This window comes from Carcharodon carcharias, chromosome 2 (assembly GCF_017639515.1).
Source record: "Carcharodon carcharias isolate sCarCar2 chromosome 2, sCarCar2.pri, whole genome shotgun sequence".
Taxonomy (NCBI): Eukaryota; Metazoa; Chordata; class Chondrichthyes; order Lamniformes; family Lamnidae; genus Carcharodon; species Carcharodon carcharias.
Window position 1 is genome coordinate 40924183 of NC_054468.1, and position 24489 is coordinate 40948671.

Sequence of the window (24489 nt, forward strand, 5' to 3'; positions counted from 1 at the left end):
AAAGCTACATCGTCATGGAGATGGGTGGAGCTTAAGAAGGTTCTCTGGTTTCAATTTGTGTTTGTAGGAGGAGGGGTATTGATTGCAGTTTGTGTGGTTTACAGCGCACAGAGAAACCCTGGTAGCTGTTAGTAAGCTCTAGCAGTTAGAGTTCAGAGAGGTCCTGGGGAGCTGAGAAGGCGGTGGAAGGTCATTGGTTCCATGCCAGACAGTTAGGGCTCAGAGAAGCTGTGGAAGCCACTTACAGCTTGGTGCAACACGGAGACGGGAGTTCAGAGAAACCTGAGGCAGTGCCAGCTTAGTGAAGCTGGCAGTCTGTAAAAGAGTTGGAAGTTTGCTGGTAATTAGAAGCGGGAATGCAGATGTGTGAATCTCGTGGAACGCAGTCTTAGGAGAAGAGATTGAACTATCAGGAGGTACTCAGTCATTGAGGCAGTCCAAGTTGGAATGGCTTTTGGGGGAATTCAAAGGATAGATATTTGAAAGTGAAGGGATGAAATTCCTTGTGAGCGAGACAGAGTTTTACTGAGGTTTTATGACTCTCGGTGGTCACTAGTGTCTGGATGAGCAGCTGAGAAATCCATGGGATATGTCTTCATCGCATCTGCTATTCAATGTGCAGCGTGGTGTGTTTGACCACAGTTTGTTTGTTAATTCATATTTACCCCATGTTAATTCTGAATGTTAGAGTATAAGACAGGTATTGTAGATCGTTTTACTTTTCTGCCTTTGTAATGTTTGTTTTCTTTAAAACTGTGGGATCCTATGGCTTTACTCTCCTCATGGGTAACTGGGGTTTCAAACTTTGTCTACTTAAAAAAAAAAAGTTACAGGTTCCTAATCGGATCATAACAAGTGCTTCACTTACGCTGGCTGGCAAGATTCGGTATTGATAAAGCAATTCATCACCTTATTACTGGGGAATGACTCCATGGTACTGGCAGCCCTCTGATACCTTTTCCTCACTATTCTTTAAGGGTGAGTCCAAGCAGTGCATGTCAAGAGTCTAATCATTCACAGATGAGTCCAATCCTGTCCATCAGCCACATTATACAGCAGGGATCATGGAGATAATCAGGAGTGGGAGTGTTGACTGTTATTTTTTCCCGCATTTTCTGCAGAGGGCCAAGGCAATTCTTAACATCCTCAGTGCCATCTTAGTTCAGAACAACTAATTCAGCACAAACCAAGAATGAAACACAAAATCTTCTTGGGTTTATATGGATCAGTACAACACCAGATGGCATACTGATCATTGAATTAGTGGGTCCTAAATAATGGTTTCAAACACTGAATTTTCAATTACCTTTACAATTTGTTTAATCTTTGGTTTCCATGCTAATTTTCCCCTCTTCTGGGAACACGGAGCTGAATTTTACGTGGGTGGTGGCCCCTGTCCCCAACGTAAAATCTGAAGGCGGACCGGTCTCTGCTTTGCTGGCTTTACCTGTAGCCATTTAATGGCTGTTGGGCCATTAATTGGCTTGAGGTTGGACTTCTGCCTCCATTGGGGAGGAAGTCACACCTCCAAAAGCTGTCAGCCAATCAAATGGTAAGGCTGGGATCTTGCTGGGGCCAAGTTGGCATGCCCCAGGGAAGGGGATGGGGACCAGGGTTAGAAGGGCAGGGAGTAATGTGGAGGTGAATATCTTTTGGTCTGTGCTTCTATGTGCATAGGGTACTTAAATGGGAGGCAGAGCCCCAGCCCAGCAACAAGGCTACCAGGTGAACACCTGGTGTGGGCCTCCTCTGCTGTGGTAAAAATCCCAGCTGTGGACTGAGGAGGCCCTTGAGTGGCCACTTAAGAACCTTAGTTGGCACACAGGCAAGCAGGCCATTCGACATCTCCTCTGTCTGCCAACCCACCCCCAGTTGGTGGTGGTGGTGGGGGGGGGCGGGGGGTGGGGGGGCGGTGCGCTGTGTGTAAAATTCTGGCAATTGAGTCTTTTTGGGATTTCAATTCCATGGGGTCTGTTACCTCATAAAAGTAGTCATTAATAATGAGTAACCTTTGATGGTGTTGGTAAGGCATTTTACCATGAGGGGCATTATAACTGGCTTGCATCTGCCGTCAAATAATATTCACACGTGTAAACTTTCAGCAGCGGTCACTGGAAGGCAATCAGGGAAGGAACTCTAACCCAAGGCACTGCGAACAATTGCAATAACCATTCATTATCCAATCTGACTCCAAAACACTCAGCACAGAACATGGAGCAATCCTCAGCTCATCTGACCTGTAGAACTGCAATTACTAACTGACTGAACCATTCACTTTCTTTCCAAGCGAATACCACAATTTAAATAAGATCCTTGTACCTGTATTGTAGCAATGCTGCCTTGGTCCTAAACTTTGAATTTATTGCAACTCCTGCATAGAGGCTGATGAAGGGAATAGTTTCAAGTGATGTGCTGGTTACATAGCAATTTTCATGTGATTTTGTTGCTGTTTTAAAACCTAATCCACAACAAAGGATAGGTCAATTTGAATGCATTGCTGGAAGTATAAGGCAAGTATTTTGTAGGGAATTAAATTAATTATCACTATCAGGGATGAGTTGTAAATTGGGAAAAGACTGAACTAAAATAGGGCATATCATAAGCAACAATGGTAATGGGAAAGGAATATTCTGCAAGAACAGAGCAAATAAAAATGGTTAAAATGAAAGCATTACAATGTGCGGATCGAGGGAAAATTGGGAGAACTGGAAGGAATTGTTTTACAGGAAGATCTAGCCTTAATAGCATTAAAAGAAACATGCTTGTAAGCTGGATAAGAAAATAAATCTACTGGGGTTAATATATTCATGGGAGATATAAAAGGCAAAAAAGGAAAAAGTGGAATGGTAAAGTGCAAACCTATGTTGTAGAGAGGGTTGATGAGGACAAGAGACAGGTACAGAGAAAGTCAATATCATTGGTCGTCAATGGTCAAAAGAAAAAGGCCTCATCGGCATTAAGCTGCTCAAAGACATTCAGTTTGAGCTCTGTAAGGATCGTTCAACTCCAGGCCTCTCTGCAGCTATTGTCTGAATAGGATTTCAATCTTCCATTATGGAAGCAGTTTAGGTTCTGATCAAGGGTAAATTAAAAATTAACCAAGCTTTGAAATTTTGCACTAGCATGACTTTCAATGATTTTCACCATGGGTATAAAGCTGGTATTCTGTTTGAAGGTCCCAAAATGCTTTGCTTCCAAACTTTCAGCCTCAGAATTCCAGCTTTGTTGCTTCTTGGGCAACATCTATAAACACCAAGATCAAGATCTAGGATGCTCACTGTTAATTTACCGTTTGCCTGTCAAATTACAAATTAAATTCTGTAATTGAAACGTTAACTCTTTGAAGCTTTAAATGTCCTTGTATATCCAATCCCTTTAAATAGTAGTAATTGAAAAGACTACTCACTCAAGGTGACCCCAACCGAGCTCAGGAAGGTATGGAAGTTTCTTGATGCGAATAATGCTGTCATAGACAGAGGGCTGCAGACTTTGGGAAACAGCATTGGCTAGAATGACTGCGATCATCACTGGCAGGATGTGGGAGATCTGGCCCGTGAGCTCAAATACAATCACTGAGGTGGAAATTGTGTGGGTCACTGCACCTGCCAGTGCTGCAGCACCTGCAGAGAAAACCAGGGAATGAAGCAGCTGGCAGCAAAGTCCAGATTCATTTGGCATAAACTATGACAGCCAAAAATAATGGTGGCAGACAGAAAAAGCCTCACCTACAACAGCGTATCCACCTGGCACAATACGATAAATACTACCATCTGCATGGATACCATCAGGAAACCAGGCTGCCATGCTTTCTCCAACAAGGCGGCCAAATGCAGCACCTGAAAAAAGAAGCCAACACAAATAGCTGAAGCAGGGAAAACAACCACTGTTCATTGACAAAGAAATATATGTCAATTTGTTCAAATCCAACATGGAAGAAAAATTTGCCTGATCACTACTTAAACTTTTTGAATGCATTTGCTGCAATGCTACATATTGATATCATAACAATTCTTCCCACTTTATTTGCTTTATCAGATCATTTGGGCCCCACTTCTACTGATGGATGTCTGTGAAGTACAAAATGCTGTGAATATAAGCATTTATTTCGAAATTAAGCATTTAACATCTACATTTTGTTCAGAAACTGTTTCAGGTCTAAACTTCTAATACTGGAAAATGTTAAACCATCATAAGGAAGCTACCTAGACCACTGAGGGTGTGATTGACCATATCGTTAAGAGGCAAAGCAGTATCAAAAGACCTGTGAAGAGAAAATAAAAACTTCCTGACTGACTATGGGAATGAATAAATGTCCAGCCTCTCTAAAACTTCATCAGAACTTAACCAGTAATAAATATCTTTATAACACTTATGTTTTAAACAAGGTGATCATTCCCTACAGCAAAAATCTATATAACATGGGTCTAAAACATAGTTCAAGAATCTTCTAATAATCTTTAATTTTTTGATTTTCCATCTTATTCAATTCCACCATTTCAAATCAACATGGGAGGGGGATGCTTTTCTGATACGAGGTGAGTTTGTGGGTTTGGAAGTTACTCCAATCAAAGCATCCAATGTTCAATCAGAATTAATTTTCCCAGATTCCTCAACTGCTTGTTGGACTACACTGGATGCAAATATCCAGAATTCCCCTCAGAGCTCATTCTTGATATGGCTGATCCAAGTACAAACAGGGTTTCTCTCTTCTCTCATTTAGCAGTCACTGACTGATCTTGTGCTTTCTCACTCATGTTACTTTTACTTTCATGTTAATAATTGGTTCTGTTTCAGTAATTTTTTAAACTAAAAGTGACGTTGATTGATTTTGTCCTAACTTGGTGCCAGCTCCACATTAATTAAAAATAGCAGGATGAAAATGATCCAAGACAATTGCTGACTATGTTCTATGGATTTAAAATAATTAGTATGCAACTACAAACAGTAAGAATGAAAACGATCAGTGAATAACGTTGGTTAGGAATCACGAGACATCAGTTTGTGAGTGTGAAAAATCATCACTAAATCATGAGATTATCATTGAGAAAGCAAATGTGGGCAAGACTGAGAAAGAGCAGATGAACTACAAAAGAAATGGAATGAGAAGCAATGAAATCACTAAGTCTGACACTAGTTGTGTGTGTCTGGAGGTTGGATTAATTGCACTACTAAAGGCTGTCAAAGCTCAACTCAGGTATTAGTACAGCTGAGCTTCTCAGAAAGAAAGCCATTCAATATATTGAATGTAAAGTGAAGGAAAGTGTGCATGCGTACTTGCTTGGACATAGGCTTGTGTGTTTTCATCAATGCAAACTGTGTTTGTACATTTCCTGATTTGTGGGCAAACAGTACAAGGCCACATTCAGGAGGTCATCCTCACCACACTGGCATCACAGTGGCTGTGATATATCTGGATTCTGTGCAAAAAGCTGTTGAAAGGAGATCATTCACACTCTTTCTGATGTTAGGAAGAGATGGTCAGGACCCGATTAAGGATTCCCTTCTTCCAATAATCTACAGTTTTTAGAAATTAAGCTGGCTATCTTTTGACATCTAGGGTTAGCTTAATTTGTCTCTTAGAGCTTCCAATGTTGGTGGTACAAGAACATAAGAATTGGAAGCTGCACAATGGGCTTTGACCATTCACTAAAATAAAAAAAAAAATCAGGACAATTCGAACAGGCCAAAGAGGGATTGAGGCAATACCCTATTGTTTGGGTAGAGAGAAGGAAACTATATGGAATCTGAATACTGGAAAGAAAGGTGTGGGTGGGTGGAATCACAACTGCTGTTTAGTTTTGAACTTACAGTGCATTCTAAAGGAGTGAGAGTTGTCCTGTGAATGTTAAACAGCGTTGCGTATTCTAATTTCCCAGCTTTTCTCTATTTTTGACAGGTTTTTTTTGGTGCAGTATTGAAGAGAACAAAAGTTCAAACTTGGTGAATTCAAACTATCCCAATGGATGCAATATCCCTATGATCTTGGAATGAAACTCAGTGCCACCAGAATGTGCTGGGTTTAACTGTAAAAAAATCTAACTATGTGCAAATGTTGAAATAAATACTTTACACTAGAACTACAAACAAGGGAGGCCCCCAAATGTACATTGAAACTAGGACAAATGGTGTGCACAATAATTAATTAAATGTGCAATTTTTTAAAAATGTGTAAAAAATGCACATATTGCAGATTCAGAGACACTACATTTGAATCTGCAGAATGTAAGTAAAGAGCTAGAAACAAAAGTAATGAGTTTGTGTAAAATATGGGTATAGAATCTGCGCGAGTGTGGTATTTCATGGAGTGCACTGTTAATTAGACCTATAGACTTGCTACTGAATCTTCCAGCTCAAAAATACTTTGTCCAAAGTGTTGGTGGAAGTGAGCTGAAAAGGTTGCATGAGACCACTGTTGATGGCACCAACAGCATGCCTCCTTAACCAATGAGATTTAAAGATTGAGAAGTAAACCGAGGAGGGGAGTGACTAAAAAGGTAGGTGAATAGCCCTGGGTGAATTCAATGTTAAATTAAGGGTCAGAAAGAGTATTTACGTTAGAAATCACTAGACTTAACATTCTGGAATAAGTTTAATGGGCAATTAATGTTCCAAAAATCAAGTTCATGAAAATCAAAGGAAAGGTGATGTTTTTGCAAAGCTAGAGGTAGAGTATTGCAAATTGGCCAGCAACTTGTGGCTATTGGCAATTCACACCACAAATGACTGCCTGATTTGCACATTAATAAAGGTGTGTATCATTCACATGCTGTTATTCCTGCAGCAACTCTGACCCATTGAAATAATTGTGGCCATTATACCAAATAACTGTTGAGGCTTCACATTAATTAAAATAATTTGACCTCATTCTATATTTTAATGCTTCTTTCCAAGTTCCACATCCAGCGCTACCTGCCATTCAATTTTGAACTTCAAAGGAATTCAGCTGGATAAGATCTGTTGAAATGACTGGGTAAAGTCAGTTCTGTTGAAGGGTCATGAGGACTCGAAACGTCAACTCTTTTCTTCTCCGCCGATGCTGCCAGACCTGCTGAGTTTTTCCAGGTAATTCTGTTTTTGTTTTGGATTTCCAGCATCCGCAGTTTTTTGTTTTTATCTCTGGGCAAATATGCCTCTAGCCAGCAGCCACTGAAGAGCAATTGCTTTCTCTTCTGGATCTAACTGTTGATCCTAACACTGAGTCACAAGTGAAAAGTTTAATTATGGCAACGCCTTTAGAGAAGAACATAGGAGTTAGGAGGCATGGCAGAAATCTTCCAAAGTTCATCAGAAATATGAAAGATATGAGAAGCCTGGATAACAGAAAAGTCAAAGGGATGATCGAGGTCCACATCAAGAAATATTTTACCAATAATTACGGGGAAGGGATTATTGAGCTTTTAGGTGGATTAAATTTGATAAGTAATGGGCCACATTGGTTCAATAAAGAAAGGTCACAACTTAGAGACATATTAGGTCCTTCTGAGAATCTGACAGCTTTGATGGATAAAGCCAGTTCAATAAACATCATTTCCTTGGGTTTATGAAACAAAACACCAATAAGTTTTTTTTTGGTTTATGAAATTTAAAGTTGTGTAGAAAAACTTAAATAGGAAGATGGATGTGGTTGTAAATTGGTGTGTGTGACATCTCTTTGAAGTAGTGCTTATAGTGGAGAACCAGCAATCAATTCACTTTGCCTCATTTTATCTATCAGCTGCAGAAAAGAATTAAAAGTACATTTCAAAATTTGCTGACAACTCAACATTTTTGTGGGGTGTTCAAATGTATCAGAAATGGTGGGGATTATACAAAGTGGATTTACAGAGATTTAGCAACTATCAGATGATTAGCACAATTACCCAAAAGCAGATTTTCTAAGTTTGCACCATTGCTGAGGAACCCCAGCTGCAAAACCACATGTATTCTGAAATTGTGGGCGTGCTGCATATGATTTTCTATCCATTGAATTTAATGAATATCAAATTATACGGAGAGCAACCAAAATTTCTTACTATAGACAGGTAAGGCTCCCAATGGTACAGATGTGGAAATTATCTTTGTATATAATGTGAAAAAGCACATATTAATGCAAATAATATTAAGTATGATTTATAAAATGAAGAATAATATCTTGATAGAGTTAAAGGAGATTAATGATATACAACTTGCTCCACGTAACACCCACACACACCAATATGCACCAGCTCTGCACCCTCACACATACCAACCTGCACTGGCTCTGCACACTCACATACCAACACAGACCAGTTTTGCACAGTCACATACCAACACGCACCAGCTCTGCACACACACACACACGATAATACATGCTGGCTGTTCACAGATATCAATACACACCAGCTCAGCACACTCTCACTGACACACACCAGCTCTGCGTGTGCACACACACCAGCTCTGCACGCGCGCACCAGCTCTGCACACGTGCACACCAGCTTTGCTGGGGGATTAAAATCTGATTTTTTCCCACACAGCACTTTTGTCTAGTGGTGTGATGTTTTGGAAGCTGATTAAAAACACACCAGGTTTGAGAGTTCATGAAGAAAATGAAAAGCCTGCTCAGGAGTTGGAAACTTCCGAGAGGTAAGTGTATAGTGTTTTCATGCCTTCAAATGTCACTACTGGGCACTGTTATGTAATGCAGATGTGTTCTTAATGCAGTGATTTATCATAGGGATCTGCCCTTCAAAGGTAAGTTGACCCTTATATTGACCACCTTGAGTGTTTGTTCATGTGTATCACAATGCTTTTCCAATGGAGAATGCACCATGGTGCAGTGAGAAATGCGCCATAGCGCAGTGAGAAATGTTATAAAATTTCCTGTCAGCCTGTGCTGTCATCTTTTCTGCTGTGATTTAAATGGCTCTAGCTGAAAATAAAACATGGCTTTGACACTGGAAAAACATTCTAACCACATTGATTGACAGGCACTCTGCTTTGAAATTGAAATGAGCACTTTCTGCTCTTTCCTTCTCACAGACTAGTCCATTGTTTGGACAGCTGTGGCCAGTAGCTGTGAAAGTTTGGCTGAGTTTCAAGTGCTAATGGCTTTCAGCACAGTAGATGTTCCATTCATTTGAGAATGAATGATAGATTCAAGAAGTTGTAAAAACAGATTGTCGCTTTGATGTGGTTTCTACTTAATAGTATTACAAGATTTTTTTTTTACATGGGCTGAATTAATTTTATCTCCGTATCAATGATATGGAGGCTTTCCTCTGATATTGTATGAGATCTGAGGACTATACATAGTGCTTTGGAAGATACGTGGGGGGCATAGAGGTGGCATGGGTGATCTGAGGGGGGATGGGTTGGCATGAGGAATGGGTGGGGGGGGGCGAGGTAGGCGAATGGCGAAATTTAGGGGGCCTACAAACAATGTTGGGAGCTGGGATACCGTGTTGGAGAACTGAGGTGGGCCTTTTAACTGGCCCACCTTTGCACCCACACTCCTCTGCACTTCAGTGTGGCGATCTGCACGGCGAATTTGAGCTCAGTGTGAAAAGACAAAAATGGTGTGTGAAGTTGGGTTTGTAGTGTGCGCGCCGTGAATCTACACAGGCCAGAGTTTTCCCTGAGCCCAAAGGAAGGTTCGGCCCCAGTTCTACGTATTTACCAAACTACCATAATCCAGTTCTACATTCTCAGAATTACTGGGCGGAATGTTTGAGTTCCAGAGGAGACAGGTTTGGTAGCACATGGACCTGCAATTTCCCAACATCGGCTGATCTGCTGGTTTGCTGGTGTGTTCCCATCTCTGAGCCACTTCAGGATATGCTGGTTCAGGTAGTTGGCAGTGACTCACCTGCATGCAGTCGGTAGCTAATTAGGCATATTAACAGAGATAGAAACAAAAAACTGGGATGCTGGAAAACCAAAACAAAAACAGAATTACCTGGAAAAACTCAGCAAGTCTGGCAGCATCGGCGGAGAAATGAGGACTCGAAACGTCAACTCTTTTCTTCTCCGCCGATGCTGCCAGACCTGCTGAGTTTTTCCAGGTAATTCTGCTTTTGTTTTGGCATATTAACAGGCCTATTAAGGCCCCTCTGCTGCTGCCAAGAGGAATTTTTGAATCAGCAGGAGAGACCCCATGGTGGACAGAGCCCAGCCAGTGTATCAGGCATCCGTTCAACATCAGACTAGGGTGTCAACACTCCAGGTGGCTTTTAAACCAGCCCCTCCAACAACCAGAACTTAACAATGGTCCTAGCTGTGGCTGCAGGCTGCCTGTGGAAGGGTTCCGCCTCCACAATGGCATTCTGGCAGCTATGGCCAGTTTTTATTTGAAGAAATGTTATTAACTGTCATGTCCAGTAAAGATAGATCCTATTCCTAACTTTTAAGATACAAACTTTAAGCAATGTGGACCCTTTTAAAGTAACTTTTGCTTTTTAAAATGAACCAAATGTGCTGCAAAGGTCAGATGGCCTGCCCTGCGTATTCAAAAAATGACTCACTGTCCAACAGTGATAAGGCAGCACATCCCAGATGAAAAGGTGTAAACTACACATATCCTGAGGGTGATCACCTTATCTGCCACGCCCCCCCCTCCCCCCCCCCCAACCCCCGTCCCCTTTCATGTCTTAAAACAATGAACCAGAATGTGGCTACTCAAATCTAAGACCACCACCATATTAGGAAAAAGAACTGAAATGATGAGGGGTCATATGGTAAGGCAGCCACGTTTGTCCCTTTGTAATCTTTAGATGCTGACAGCAGAAAGTAAGAGACAGCAGCAGCAGAAAGGGCAATAACATTTCTGCCTTAAGTAGAGGAGGCTGTAACATCATAAGATCTCCGAGCCTGTTCCCTCAGGCCTACCTATACAGCAAACTGACCTCCTGGTACCAAGACTACAAGCACATAACTTTGTGACCTGCAGAAAGCCCATCCCTCAGAGAATTCTGAAATGACTTTGGTATATGATTTTGGCTGTAGCGAAGACATCTTCTTCATCAGGCCTGCAACGCGTGTTTTCCAGAACAAGGCAATCATACGAATTATGAATTATTCCTTTTGCTTATAACCTGTAAAAGTGCACTATTCTCTTCAAATGTACTTTTCTTGAGTGTGTGACTGTGTGAGTGCTGTATTGTTGGTTCAAATTGTTTACACGGTCAGGGGTTAAAAAACACATACACATTACTCTCAAAAACTTGCTGATTGTGGACAGTTGGGAAAGGAACAGGGATTTCAGCAGCTCTCTCTTACCCTATCCATAACAAAGCTCTTTCTCTTTCTCACCTGCTTTGGAAATTCCTACCTCTGAGTGTGGTCTCCTATTGGCTCTCCAGCCTCAGAAGCCCACACTCCATCCTTAATTGGATGGCATGCGAGCCCTCTGGCCACTAATTGGCCATCCCTTCAAAAATCCTGTTGGGCATCTGAGGCCTACACGGTGCTGGTCCGAACCCCGAAATGCAGCCGACATCAGGGTACTGACCATGGAACAAAAACTCTGGCCTGTGTGTGTGATAGGACAACATTTTATCCAACATATTTAAAGATCCAATAAAATCTCTTTGTAATCGATCGAGAGAGATCTTGAAAAAAACATATGCAGCAATCAGCGATAAAGTATAGAACTAGGTGAAAATGTCATTCCTGAACTGCTGTCCTTTGCTGACTGGCTATAGCAATTTTGGATTATTCTGTTAAGGCAAGACTAGGGGAAAGCAAGATTTACACAGTTAAAGCAACAGGTAATATTAGACAGGATCCTAGTACACTCTTTGTTTTAAAAGTTGGAACACCGATCTAGGTAAGATGACTCATAAAAATCACAAATGAAAGAAACTTTGGGTGTGAACTTCTGATCTGTAGCACAATGGTGTTATGAAAGCTGGAGGCACAACCAAGTGGCCTGCATTGTCCAAAACAAAAACTGAATTACCTGGAAAAACTGAGCAGGTCTGGCAGCATCGGCGGAGAAGAAGAGTTGATGTTTTGAGTCCTCATGATCCTTCAACAGAACTGAGTGAATCTTAGGAAAAGGGTGAGATATAAGCTGGTTTAATGTGGTGGGGGGGAGGTGGTTGTAGGGACAAGCAAGCAGTGATAGGAGCAGATAATCAAAAGATGTCACAGACAAAAGAACAAAAGAACACAGAGGAGTTGAAGGTGGTGATATTATCTAAACGAATGTGCTAATTAAGAATGGATGGTAGGGCGCTCAAGGTACAGCTCTAGTGGGGGTGGGGTGGGAAGGCTAGCAGGACATAAAAGATTTAAAAATAATGGAAATAGGTGGGAAAAGAAAAATCTATATAAATTATTGGAAAAAACAAAAGGAAGGGGGAAGAAACAGAAAGGGGGTGGGGATGGAGGAGAGAGCTCAAGACCTAAAGTTGTTGAATTCAAAATTCAGTCCAGAAGGCTGTAAAGTGCCTAGTCGGAAGATGAGGTGCTGTTCCTCCAGTTTGCGTTGAGCTTCACTGGAACAATGTAGCAAGCCAAGGACAGACATGTGGGCAAGAGAGCAGGGTGGAGTGTTAAAATGGCAAGCGACAGGGAGGTTTGGGTCATTCTTGCGGACAGACCACAGGTGTTCTGCAAAGCGATCGCCCAGTTTACATTTGGTCTCTCCAATGCAGAGGAGACTGCATTGGGAGCAACGAATACAGTAGACTAAGTTGGAGTAAATGCAAGTGAAATGCTGCTTCACTTGAAAGGAGTGTTTGGGCCCTTGGATGGTGAGGAGAGAGGAAGTGAAGGAGCAGGTGTTGCATCTTTTGCGTGGGCATGGGGAGGTGCCATAGGTGGGGGTTGAGGAGTAGGGGATGATGGAAGAGTGGACCTGGGTATCCCAGAGGGAATGATCCCTACGGACTGCCGCCGGGGGGGGGTGAAGGGAAGATGTGTTTGGTGGTGGCATCATGCTGGAGTTGGCGGAAATGGCGGAGGATGATCCTTTGAATACGGAGGCTGGTGGGGTGATAAGTGAGGACAAGGGGGACCCTATCATGTTTCTGGGTGGGAGGAGAAGGCGTGAGGGCGGATGTGCGGGAGATGGGCTGGACACGGTTGAGGGTCCTGTCAACGACCGTGGGTGGGGAACCTCGGTTAAGGAAGAAGGAGGACATGTCAGAGGAACTGTTTTTGAAGGTAGCATCATCAGAACAGATGGGATGGAGGCGAAGGAACTGAGAGAATGGAATGGAGTCCTTACAGGAAACAGGGTGTGAGGAGCTGTAGTCGAGGTAGCTGTGGGAGTTGGTAGGCTTGTAATGGATATTGGTGGACAGTCTATCACCAGAGATTGAGACAGAGAGGACAAGGAAGAGAAGGGAAGTGTCAGAGATGGACCATGTGAAAATGATGGAAGGGTGGAGATTGGAAGCAAAATTAATAAATTTTTCCAAGTCCCGACGAGAGCATAAAGCAGCACCGAAGTAATCATCGATGTACCGGAGAAAGAGTTGTGGAAGGCGGCTGGAGTAGGACTGGAACAAGGAATGTTCCACATACCCCATAAAGAGACAGGCATAGCTGGGGCCCATGTGGGTACCCATAGCCACACCTTTTATTTGGAGGAAGTGAGAGGAATTGAAGGAGAAATTGTTCAGTGTGAGAACAAGTTCAGCCAGACAGAGGAGAGTAGTGGTGGATGGGGATTGTTTGGGCCTCTGTTCGAGGAAGAAGCTAAGGGCCCTCAGACCATCCTGGTGGGGGATGGAGGTGTAGAGGGATTGGACGTCCATGGTGAAGAGGAAGCAGTTGGGGCCAGGGAACTGGAAATTGCTGATGTGACGTAAGGTGTCAGAGGAATCACGGATGTAGGTGGAAAGGGACTGGACAAGGCGAGAGAGAAGGGAGTCAAGATAATGAGAAATTAGTTCCATGGGGCAGGAGCAAGCTGACACGATCGGTCTACCGGGACAGTTCTGTTTGTGGATTTTGGGTAGGAGGTAGAAGCGGGCCGCCCGAGGTTGGGCAACTATCAGGTTGAAAGCTGTGGGAGGAAGATCTCCAGAGGAGATGAGGTCAGTGACAGTCCTGGAAACAATGGCTTGATGTTCAGTGGTGGGGTCATGGTCCAAGGGGAGGTAGGAGGAAGTGTCTGCGAGTTGACGCTCAGCCTCCGTGAGGTAGAGGTCAGTGTGCCAGACAACAACAGCACCACCCTTGTCAGCGGGTTTGATGACAATGTTGGGGTTGGACCTGAGAGAACGGAATGCAGTAAGTTCAGAAAGAGACAGATTAGAATGGGTGAGAGGAGCAGAGAAATTGAGACGACTAATGTCACACCGACAGTTCTCAATGAAAAGATCAAGAGAAGATAAGAATCCAGAGGGAGGGGTCCAGGTGGATGGAGAATATTGGAGGTGGGTAAAAGGATCCGTTGAATGGGGAGAGGACTCCTGCCCAAAGAAGTGAGCACAGAAACGAAGACAGCAGAAGAAGAGTTCAGCATCGTGCCAAGCCCGAAATTCATTGAGATGAGGGCAGAAGGGTATGAAACTAAGTCCTTAGCTGAGCACTGAACATTCAGCGTTGGAGAGGGGATGGTCAGGGGGTATAGTGAATACACGGCCAGGGCTGGGATTGGAAGATGGGGTGGGGACGGAGGGACAGGCAGGGGTGGAGGGTCCTAGATGGATGTTGGTGTCGATGAGTTGTTGGAGCTTGCGTTCCTTAGCATTTGAGAGAAAAAGTTTCTTGTTGAAGTGTCGGATGAGACGAAGAAAAATGAAACTGAGGGCACACACAGCTTTGAAAAAGGGTGCGGCGGTGCTGCTGGAGGGAGAGGTCGAGTGTGTTCATATGGCGGCGCATGGCACTGAGTGTGGATCTCAGAATGTGACGGCCTGCATTGTCCCTCTAGCCACTTCCAACATAGTTCGTGTGGAAGCAGCAGGAGCTACGTGTGAAGCTAGCACTATTGGAATGTATGAAGGTGATGTGGAGTATCTGGATGCTAGCCGTTAGCCCTGAGTGTCAGGAATGGGTAAAGTGATAGGCAGGTGCTGCATTATATAGTGAGAGGCTGGTTGTGTGGAGGGCAGGAGATGCATTCACTGATCTTGACCACCCACGTAAGGTCATTAGGCTGACCTCTCTGGCCACCTGCTCTCATTCCCTTCCAAGGGTAGTCCTTGAGGGGCCACCTGGTCCCCCTCAGAGCTATGGCATCTCTCCTATGATTCAGAGCAGCTTCCCTATAAGAGGGAGAGACTGACTTTAAGAGCATCAGGCTGTCTGTACCATATGATCTCTGTGAACGCTGCTTGGACTCTGCTGAGTGCTCAGGCAACCAGCAGCATATGCCTTGCCTGAACCAACACTACAATCAGGTAAATGTAGAGGCGGCACCAAATTTACAAGCAGCTTATCTCCATGGCACTATGTGCGGACAGGTTGCGATTCACAACTCTATGAAGCTAAAAACAAAGAGTTGCTAATAAAACTAGCTCATTTTCACAACGAGGAGAAAATTGGAGGGCATATGTTTTTATCTGAACCACGGTACAATAATATTTAATTCATTCTACTTTTAAAATTTAATGTTAGTTTATAATATCCACACTGTTGTATATACCGTGAAGCCGGAGGACCAGGAATGGCAAAGATGATAATTTAGAAACGATTGACACCATGAATGAGCAAGTTGTCTTATAAGGATAGGTTGGAAATGCTGGGCTTAGAAGATGCTGGAGCTTAGAAGAGTGAGGAGTAACTTGATTGAAGTATATAAGATCCTGAATGGTATTGAGAAGGTGGGTGTGGAAAGGATGTTTCCTCTTGTGGGTGAGACCAGAACTACGGGCACTGTTTTAAAATTAGGGGTCACCATTATAGGACAGAGATGAGGAGAAATTTTGCCTTCTGAAGTTTGTGTGACTTTGGAACACTCTGCCTCAGAAGGCAGTGGAAGTGGGGTCATTAGATATTTTTAAGGCAGAGGTAGATAGATTCTTGTTAGGCAAGGGTTATTAGGGGTAGATGGGAATGTAGAACTTGAAACACAAACAGATCAGCCTTAATCTTATTGAATGGCGGAGCAGGCTTGAGGGGCTGAATGGCCTACCTCTATTTCTATTTCATATGTTTGTATTTAGGCACAGATACCATTTTAACTGTGGGCTGATTTGTTGGCTACCAACTAAAGCAGGTGGCAAGCAGTATTGTGAACTTGACGGAAAGGAAAATTGGGAGGAGTGTGTAATGGCAGGGTGTTCCACGGGCCACTTTACACTTTCACCAATATGAAATGTTCTGCCCTAAGAACTAACTGTTGCCTGGTTAAGAGTTAAGACCCTCGGCCACATTCGTGACGCAGTTAGATGTTACAGCGGAAGTGGAGATTGGTAGCTTTTCCATTATCAGACCAATTTCAATAACATGGCCCAAATGACTTTCCCTTCATCTTGTGATCAGGCTGGATTAAGTCAAATCAGTTGGACTATATCTTCGGCCTTGCTGCAGTTTTACTTAGTGTCATGACACAGTAGTTGGTAAAGCTGAGTTATTTAAAATCCCAGAGGGAAACCTTAAACAACTGTCATAACCTATAGCTTTAAGTGGTATGTTTGAGAGGCAGCTCTAAATTCAGGAATCAGACCACCAGTTCATGAGAGGTTTTTATATCAAACTACATGAAACATTTACTAATTTACACAAGTTAAATATATACACATGGCTACAAGTTACTACTATCATAACTTTTAACAAACTCCCAAACTAATCTCCATTAAGGCAACAGCAACCCATAGGGCCGCTGGGGGGAGGGGGGGAAAAGTTGATGGGCGGGCATGTACAGGCGCGCTTCCGATCTGCACCCCTGTTTGAAGGCACGGCACCATTTTGAAGTCTGTCCAGTGCGACGTCTGCAGGGAAGTGCTATGCGCTCCCTGTGTGGGCGGGGGGATTCCTAAAATCGAGAGTGCAGCCTCAGGGAGATCGGCTCTAAATGCGAAAAAGCTCAAAATAGAAAAATAAAATTTCCCTAACATGTCCCCTCATGTGACAATGTTTTCTCTAGTTCACGCTGGGGCAGGTCCACTAATCACTTTAATTGCTCTGTCAATGGCCTCAATTGGCCATTGACAGATCAGGGGGCATGCAGCTGATTTTGCTGCGCCCCCGCCTTCCTGAAAATTTAAATGGGGTGCGGTGACGTTGGGAGTTCCACCCGACATCACCGTGCGTCATTTTACATGCCGCTTGCTGACGTTAAAATCCAGCCCATAGACTTCAAGGCAAAGCGTTTTTATCTTACAAATTCAAAATGAGGTTCCTTTCACTTTGATTCCTTTGCAGATACAGTGGTAGGCTTACAGGCTTTGATCTTACATTGCCTCTGCTCTGCACACACAAAACTGCTATCGGTTATATCCAGCACATCTCATTGAATGTAAATTCTCATTATATCACCAGCCTCTTTGAACTCCACCTCTTCTAACAATAAAACCCCCTTTCATAGTGCTAATTTTATTTAGAAATATAAACATTGCTAGGTCTCTGATAGCTAGGTGCCATATTTCACTCCCCTTCTTGAATGCTCTATTCAACAAAATGCCAATGCACACTACCTCTCTTACATCTCAAAACTAGTACACATCAAAGCACCCAGACTAGCTGGTTTTAATCCAATTAAGACACCCACAGACTAAACCTATTTTAAAAGAAAATAATTTTCAGTAATATACATTAATAGCTTCATGTCACTCAGACAATAAGTTCAACTTAGTCTTGTTAACTGATTTAAATTCAATGTTTTAGGACATATATGAAATTTCCATCTTGTGAGAAAATTTGTGCTTTTGGGAGCACGTGCTGGGAATTCAGATGAAAGCACAGGCATTCATGTTAATGGATGGAAGATTGTATAGAGCCCACATTTTTCATTCTCACTCCTGGAAAACACCTGGTACTTAAATCTACATGTCTTGAGCACAGTTTTCTGAGATCTATCTGCATTTGTACTGTGAAACTTGCCCACAGTAACTATGCCCAAAAATTCTCTATAGCTTAAATAAGTATTTCAAGGCTTAAAAACAGAATCATCGTTTACAGTCGTACCTAGGGCTCAATATAAACAAAGAACCTGTCTACTGGTGGTCTTAAAAACACACTTCAGCTTAAAAGTTGTCCATAGACACATACAGATGAAGGAAGGATATTTCAGTATACAGAGAGTTTTGATGGAAAACAGCCAAGAAAGGAACTGTACAGGAGTTTCTGGCTCTGACATACAGGGACTTCAATATTTGAAGTTTGAATTAGACAAATGAGCACTGGATGAATCAGCAGCCAAAGCTCACAAAGCATATCTAAATAAATGTACCTGCTTTGAAGTATATTGACTTGGTTGGTTATATAACAATGGATCTGATAAAATTTCAACAGTTCTCTAAACACAGTTCTGTGATTTTAGCACAAGGTAAAATGGAAGCAAATTTGAACCATGTAGGTTAAACAGCAATGTAACTGCATGGGGAGCACTTGGAATGATAAGCATTTGCCACTGGATGTGTCCTAAGTACCTCCTTCCTTAAAAAAGTCATTTCTGTATTGCCATTGCCCTTAAAAATAAGGCAGCAGGTGGCAGATGGCCCTGCTGTTGACATTCATCCTGATTTCCAGGCGAATCTGCATCCTGGTCACTGGATCTCCCATCGGAAACAGGTGGGAGCTTCATAAATATATGCAAATATAGGTCAAGCGATGCAATTACGTCTTTATCACCATTTCTGTCTCTGCCTGTTGACTACTGCCAGTTCTTGCTTCCACCCACCAACAAACAAATCAGCAGGAGGCCATTTCCAGTGATAATTGAACAGATCCTCAGCTGTCAGATAAAGCTGTTTGCAACGTTTGGAGACAAAGTTCTCACAGGAGCTTGTGGGTTTTGCAGCCACAAGATATCTTAAATTTTAGTTAATAGCTGTGGTAGGTTGGTATCTGCATCGCCTTTCCCTTCACAGCTGTGCTTCTTTTTGTTCCTGACACTAAATACGCCATTCCGTTCAGCTGCAACAGGGCCAGCCCTGCCTAATTACCACATCCAAATTGGTAACGCCTCACGCCTTCGCCTCCTTCCCAGAAACATGATAGGGTTCCCGATGTCCTCACTTATCACCCCACCAGCCTCCGTATTCAAAGGATCATCCTCCGCCATTTCCGCCAACTCCAGCATGATGCCACCACCAAACACATCTTCACTTCACCCCCCCTGGCGGCATTCCGTAGGGATCATTCCCTCCGGGACACCCTGGTCCACTCTTCCATCATCCCCTACTCCTCAACCCCCACCTATGGCACCTCCCCATGCCAACACAAAAGATGTAACACCTGCCCCTTCACTTTCTCTCTCCTCACCAACCAAGGGCCCAAAGACTCCTTTCAAGTGAAGCAGCATTTCACTTGCATTTCCCCCAACTTAGTCTACTGTATTTGTTGCTCCCAATGCGGTCTCCTCTACATTGGAGAGACCAAACGTAAACTGGGCGACCGCTTTGCAGAACACCTGCGGTCTGTCCGCAAGAAAGACCCAAACCTCCCTGTCGCTTGCCATTTTAACACTCCACCCTGCTCTCTTGCCCACATGTCTGTCCTTGGCTTGCTGCATTGTTCCAGTGAAGCCCAACGCAAACTGGAGGAACAGCACCTCATCTTCCGACTAGGCACTTTACAGCCTTCCGGATTGAATATTGAATTCAACAACTTTAGGTCTTGATCTCCCTCCTCCATCCCCACCCCCTTTCTGTTTCTTCCCCCTTCCTTTTGTTTTTTTCCAATAATTTATATAGATTTTTCTTTTCCCACCTATTTCCATTATTTTTAAATCTTTTATGCCCCCCCACCCCCACTAGAGCTATACCTTGAGTGCCCTACCATCCATTCTTAATTAGCACATTCGTTTAGATAATAACACCAACTTCAACACCTCTGTGTTCTTTTGTCTGTGACATCTTTTGATGATCTGCTTCTATCACTGCTTGCTTGTCCCTACAACAACATCCCCCCTCCCACCTTAAACCAGCTTATATTTCACCCCTCTCATTGTAAAGAAAAATCAGTTCTGTTGAAGGGTCATGAGGACTCGAAACGTCAACTCTTTTCTTCTCCACCGATGCTGCCAGACCTGCTGAGTTTTTCCAGGTAATTCTGTTTCTGTTCCAAATTGGCAAACTGCTTTGGGTCACATGTTTTCTGCTGGCGCCTTAATAACTGTGTCTTAAATGTGGCCAACCACAAGAACTGATCGAGTCCCATGCTCACATTATCAGCCAACTGTTCATCAGATGAATGTGCACACACCAACATCACACTAATTATGTTCAGCTTCAGGTGTTCCTCCAGCAACTATTTATTCCTTCACTACATATTTGCTGTGAAGCTGTGCACTAGTAAGCCTAGCACTTGCTCATCATCCCAAGCCTGAATGTTATCCTATCCAGATCTTGCTGCACATGGGCATGGACTGCTTTTCAGGAGTTGAGAATGATACTGAACACTGCAACGTTCAGCACCATTTGTGACTCCTTAGATACTGAAGCAGTCCATTCCCATATTCAGCAAGACCTGGACAACATTCAGGCTGATAATTGGCAAGTAACATTCGCACCACTCAGGTGCCAGGCAATGACCATCTCCAACAAGAGAGAAACTAACCATCTCCCCTTGACATACAATAGCATTAGCATCGCTGAATCCCCCACTATCAACATCCTGGGGCTTACCATTGACCAGAAATGAACTGGGCCAATCAACCAAATACTGTGGCTATAAGAGCAGGTCAGAGGCTGGGAATTGTGTGGCGAGTACCTCACCACTTGACTCCCCAAAGCATGTCCACCATTTATAAGAACTGCGATAGAATATTGTCCATTGCTTAGATGACTGCAGCTCCAACAACACTCAAGAAGTTCAACAACATCCAGGTCAAAGCAGCTCGTTTGATTAACACCCCATCCATTACCTTCAACGTTCACTCCCTCCACCACCGACACACAGTGGCAACAGTGTGTACCATCTACAAGATGTACTGCAGCAACTCACCAAAGCTCCTTCGACAGCACCTTCCAAACCTATGACCTCTACCACCTAGAAAGACAAGGGCAGTGGATGCATAGGAACACCACCACCTGCAAGTTCCCCTCCAAGCCACACACCATTTTGACTTGGAACTATATCACCATTCCTTCACTGCCGCTGGGTCAAAATCCTGGAACTCCCTCCCTGACAGCACAGTGGGTGTACCTACACCACATGAACTGCCGCGGTTTAAGAAGGCAGCTCACCACCTCAAGGGCAATTAGGGATAGGCAATAAATGCTGGCCTAACCAGTGATGCCCACATCCCTTGAATGAATAAAATATAAATCATCAGTGAACAACCCCATTTCTGACCTTTTGATGGAGGAAAGATAATTATAAACTAGTTGAAGATGGTTGGGTCCAGGGCATTGCTCTGATGGAACTCCTGCAGGAAATGTCCTGGAGCTGTGATGGTTGGCCTCCCATAACCATCTTTCTTTGTGCATCAACCAATGGAAAGTTTTTTCCTGGATTCCCATTGACATACAGGACATAAGGTAAGCTGGGCTACAATTTATTTGGAAAGTGCATGCTTTTCACTGAAGGTCAGTCTAGTTAGTCTGTTCTCAGACAGATCATTGCCTGTCTTTTTATCCCCACACTCTGATAAGTATTGGCTGAAAGACAACTGTTTTATTGCTAGGATACCAATATATGGGTATGTACCACAGTAGGATATCTGGCTTACATCACTGTTCAGTTCATATACTTTATGGTCTGCCTGTTGAAATGAATCATGTACAGAGCTTCACAAAGAAGTTCATTCAGTGGAGATGTTTTATTTAAATAATAAATTGCAATAACTATATCCTTTAAAATTTATATTGGAGTAAAGAGATTCTAAATATACATTTTGGACAAGATATAACGCAGAAGTAGCTTGAAATACAGAAAAGCATATATATTCAGTAAAAAGCAGTTCTTATATTTATCATATTGAATTAATAAAATAATGCTGAAAGGCAACAGACCTATAGCCAATTTAAATAAATTAGGAACATGTAGTGACCATGGTGCTTGTTATTACAGATCTAGAGCTCCACTGATAGTCAAAGCTACCAATCATAATGCAATGTGATAACAAGTTAAACAGCCATGGATCAGCAATGGTGATCGAAATAAAGGAAAACTCTTCATACTATTAATCTTAGTTGAAGAAAGGCCACATAGAAACATAGCTAAAACAAAGGATGTTTCAAAATGATAAATTGAAGAGGAAATTGATGAAGTTAGGGATCAATAAAAATGAAAAACTGCAATTAGGTATCTCACGCACTTTACATAATGAAAATCATTTTCTAAAGAATTCAAAAGGAAAATAGCTCACCAATGACAAAAACTGGCATGAAGGCCCCACATGGCACAGGAATAGTTGTGGCTAGTGCAGACATCCAGAACTGAAAGAAAGAAAGAGTTTCATTACAATTTTAAAAATGGGAAAAAAGATCTTATAGGCAAACAAGATGAGTAAAATTAAGTAAACTAATAAATAAACCTAATTCCGCTGTAGTCAGAGATGTAATGGAATTATAGTAGAGAATTCACAGACACATTTTTAACTCAAATAACAGGAATCTGTAGTTCCATCACCAGGTCGATAAAACAAAGCACGGGCGTGAAAATAAAACCCTCGTCATGTGACCACATGCTTTAGGTGAATAGCTACGCAAATTATTGAATACGTTACATTGCCACCCTACTGTTCTTATTGAAATTTTCTACAGTATCCACAGGCATGTGGTAAGCATACTGTATTTTTGAAAATAAATGTAAGACTCAAATGCAGTATTGCATGAAAATCTGCTAATAAATGTTATTGATAATATTTCTATTAACCAACAAGCATATACAGATGAGGCAGAGACTCTGAATGGATATGTCTGGCAATGTTGTTGAACTTTATTTGACCTCAAAAGTGCAGGACCAATGCTTTTCAATAATATGACAAACCAAGCTGTGACTATATAAATTAATTTATCAATCACACAAAATTCAAAAACCAGGAAGTGGGAGTAGAGTTGATGACATTACATGTGCTTCATTAAATATTCAATAATTTTGGGCCATTCCAAACCTCCCATCTGAAGCTTAGTTCTGTTTTGACTGGCACAGTTACAAAATCATATTTCTAAATTTCCATAGCTCTTCTTCACAGCCTTCAATAGGACAAAGATACATAAAAGAAACAAAAGGAATGGCACCAGGTTACATAACTTATCAGCAGTTTTTTTTCAGCATTGAGACAAATACCTTATTTTAGTAATTCATCACTACCCAATGTATGGTTTCTTTTACCAATACATCCTTAGGTGTTCTTTTTAAGTAATGGGCTACTTCTCTTAATTCAATGTTACCCACTTCGAAAATCTGGCAAATCAATTTTTTGCACCATGTTCCCACTTTGCTATGTTCTTTATTAATTTCAATGACTTGAATGATACAAATTTAATACTACAAAAGTGAATTATCAAGAGTAGATTTCTTACTCAAAGGTTTACAGTTTTTGCATTGCTTAGTGTTGAGAGAAACTGGCAATGGTGCTGGGCTCTTAGTGAAAATGTAGTTTTGAGATCAGCATCATCAGCATTTATGGCTACAGCTTGCTCTTTTCACATCAGTGATCTTCATAAAGTGAACTGAGATGGGGACAAAAAGGCTCCAGGGTGACAAAGGCAATTTCTTTTTTAACTCTGCCTCTGTAAAGCTCGAGATATTTTTTGTATAATAATAACAACCACCTGAATTTAGACAGCAGCCTTTAATGTAGCAAAGGCATTTCACAGGATCATTATCAAATAAAATTTAACGCCAAGAAACATTATAAAAAGATTAGGACAGATGGCTAAAGGGTTAGGCGTCTTAAAGGAGGAGAGAGAGGTACAGAGAGGTACAGGATTTAGGGAGAGAATTCCAGAGTTTAGGGCCTTGGCAGCTAAAGGCACGGTCACCAACAGTGGAGTGATTAAAATCAGGGATGTGAGATGTTATACAAATGCAAGTCATTGTTATTGTTGAGTGACACAAAGGAAGGGGCATTTCTTAAGACAGGCACTTAGAAAAAAAATACAGGAGAAAGTCAGCAAGCTACAGCAGAAAAGGCATCAGTAAGCTAGGGGAAGGCATTAGGGTAGATCCCGGAGTGGCATGTGATCCGTAAACAACATCACTGGCAGACAGGAGGGAGAAAATGCAGTTCAGTCCATCTAGCTTTCCCTCTCATTTAGGTCTATGTTGAACATGCCATTTCCCAGGCAGCACATGATATCATCCATGATAGGCCAATTCTGGGTATTGGAAAATGGTTCAACTGGATTAGGTTTTGTAAGGGCAATTCTAAAATAAAAATAAAGCAAAAATGATGCTATGTAGAGGGAAAAGGAGATGTAAAAATTCCAAAAGTTGCTTTTGTTTTGCTTTATCAAGAGT

General features: G+C 42.3%; 1 protein-coding gene across 1 annotated transcript in view; it reads right to left on the reverse strand.

Moving 5' to 3' along the window:
* LOC121269216 (chloride channel protein 2-like) overlaps positions 1 to 24489 on the reverse strand; it is a 611614-nt gene that overhangs the window by 131275 nt on the left and 455850 nt on the right. Inside the window, exons 13-15 of the mRNA XM_041173762.1 lie at positions 22391 to 22460; positions 3726 to 3836; positions 3407 to 3620 (exon numbers count right to left, since the gene is read on the reverse strand). Coding sequence (XP_041029696.1) covers positions 3407 to 3620; positions 3726 to 3836; positions 22391 to 22460 — 395 coding nt within the window. The remainder of the gene's footprint in view (positions 1 to 3406; positions 3621 to 3725; positions 3837 to 22390; positions 22461 to 24489) is intronic.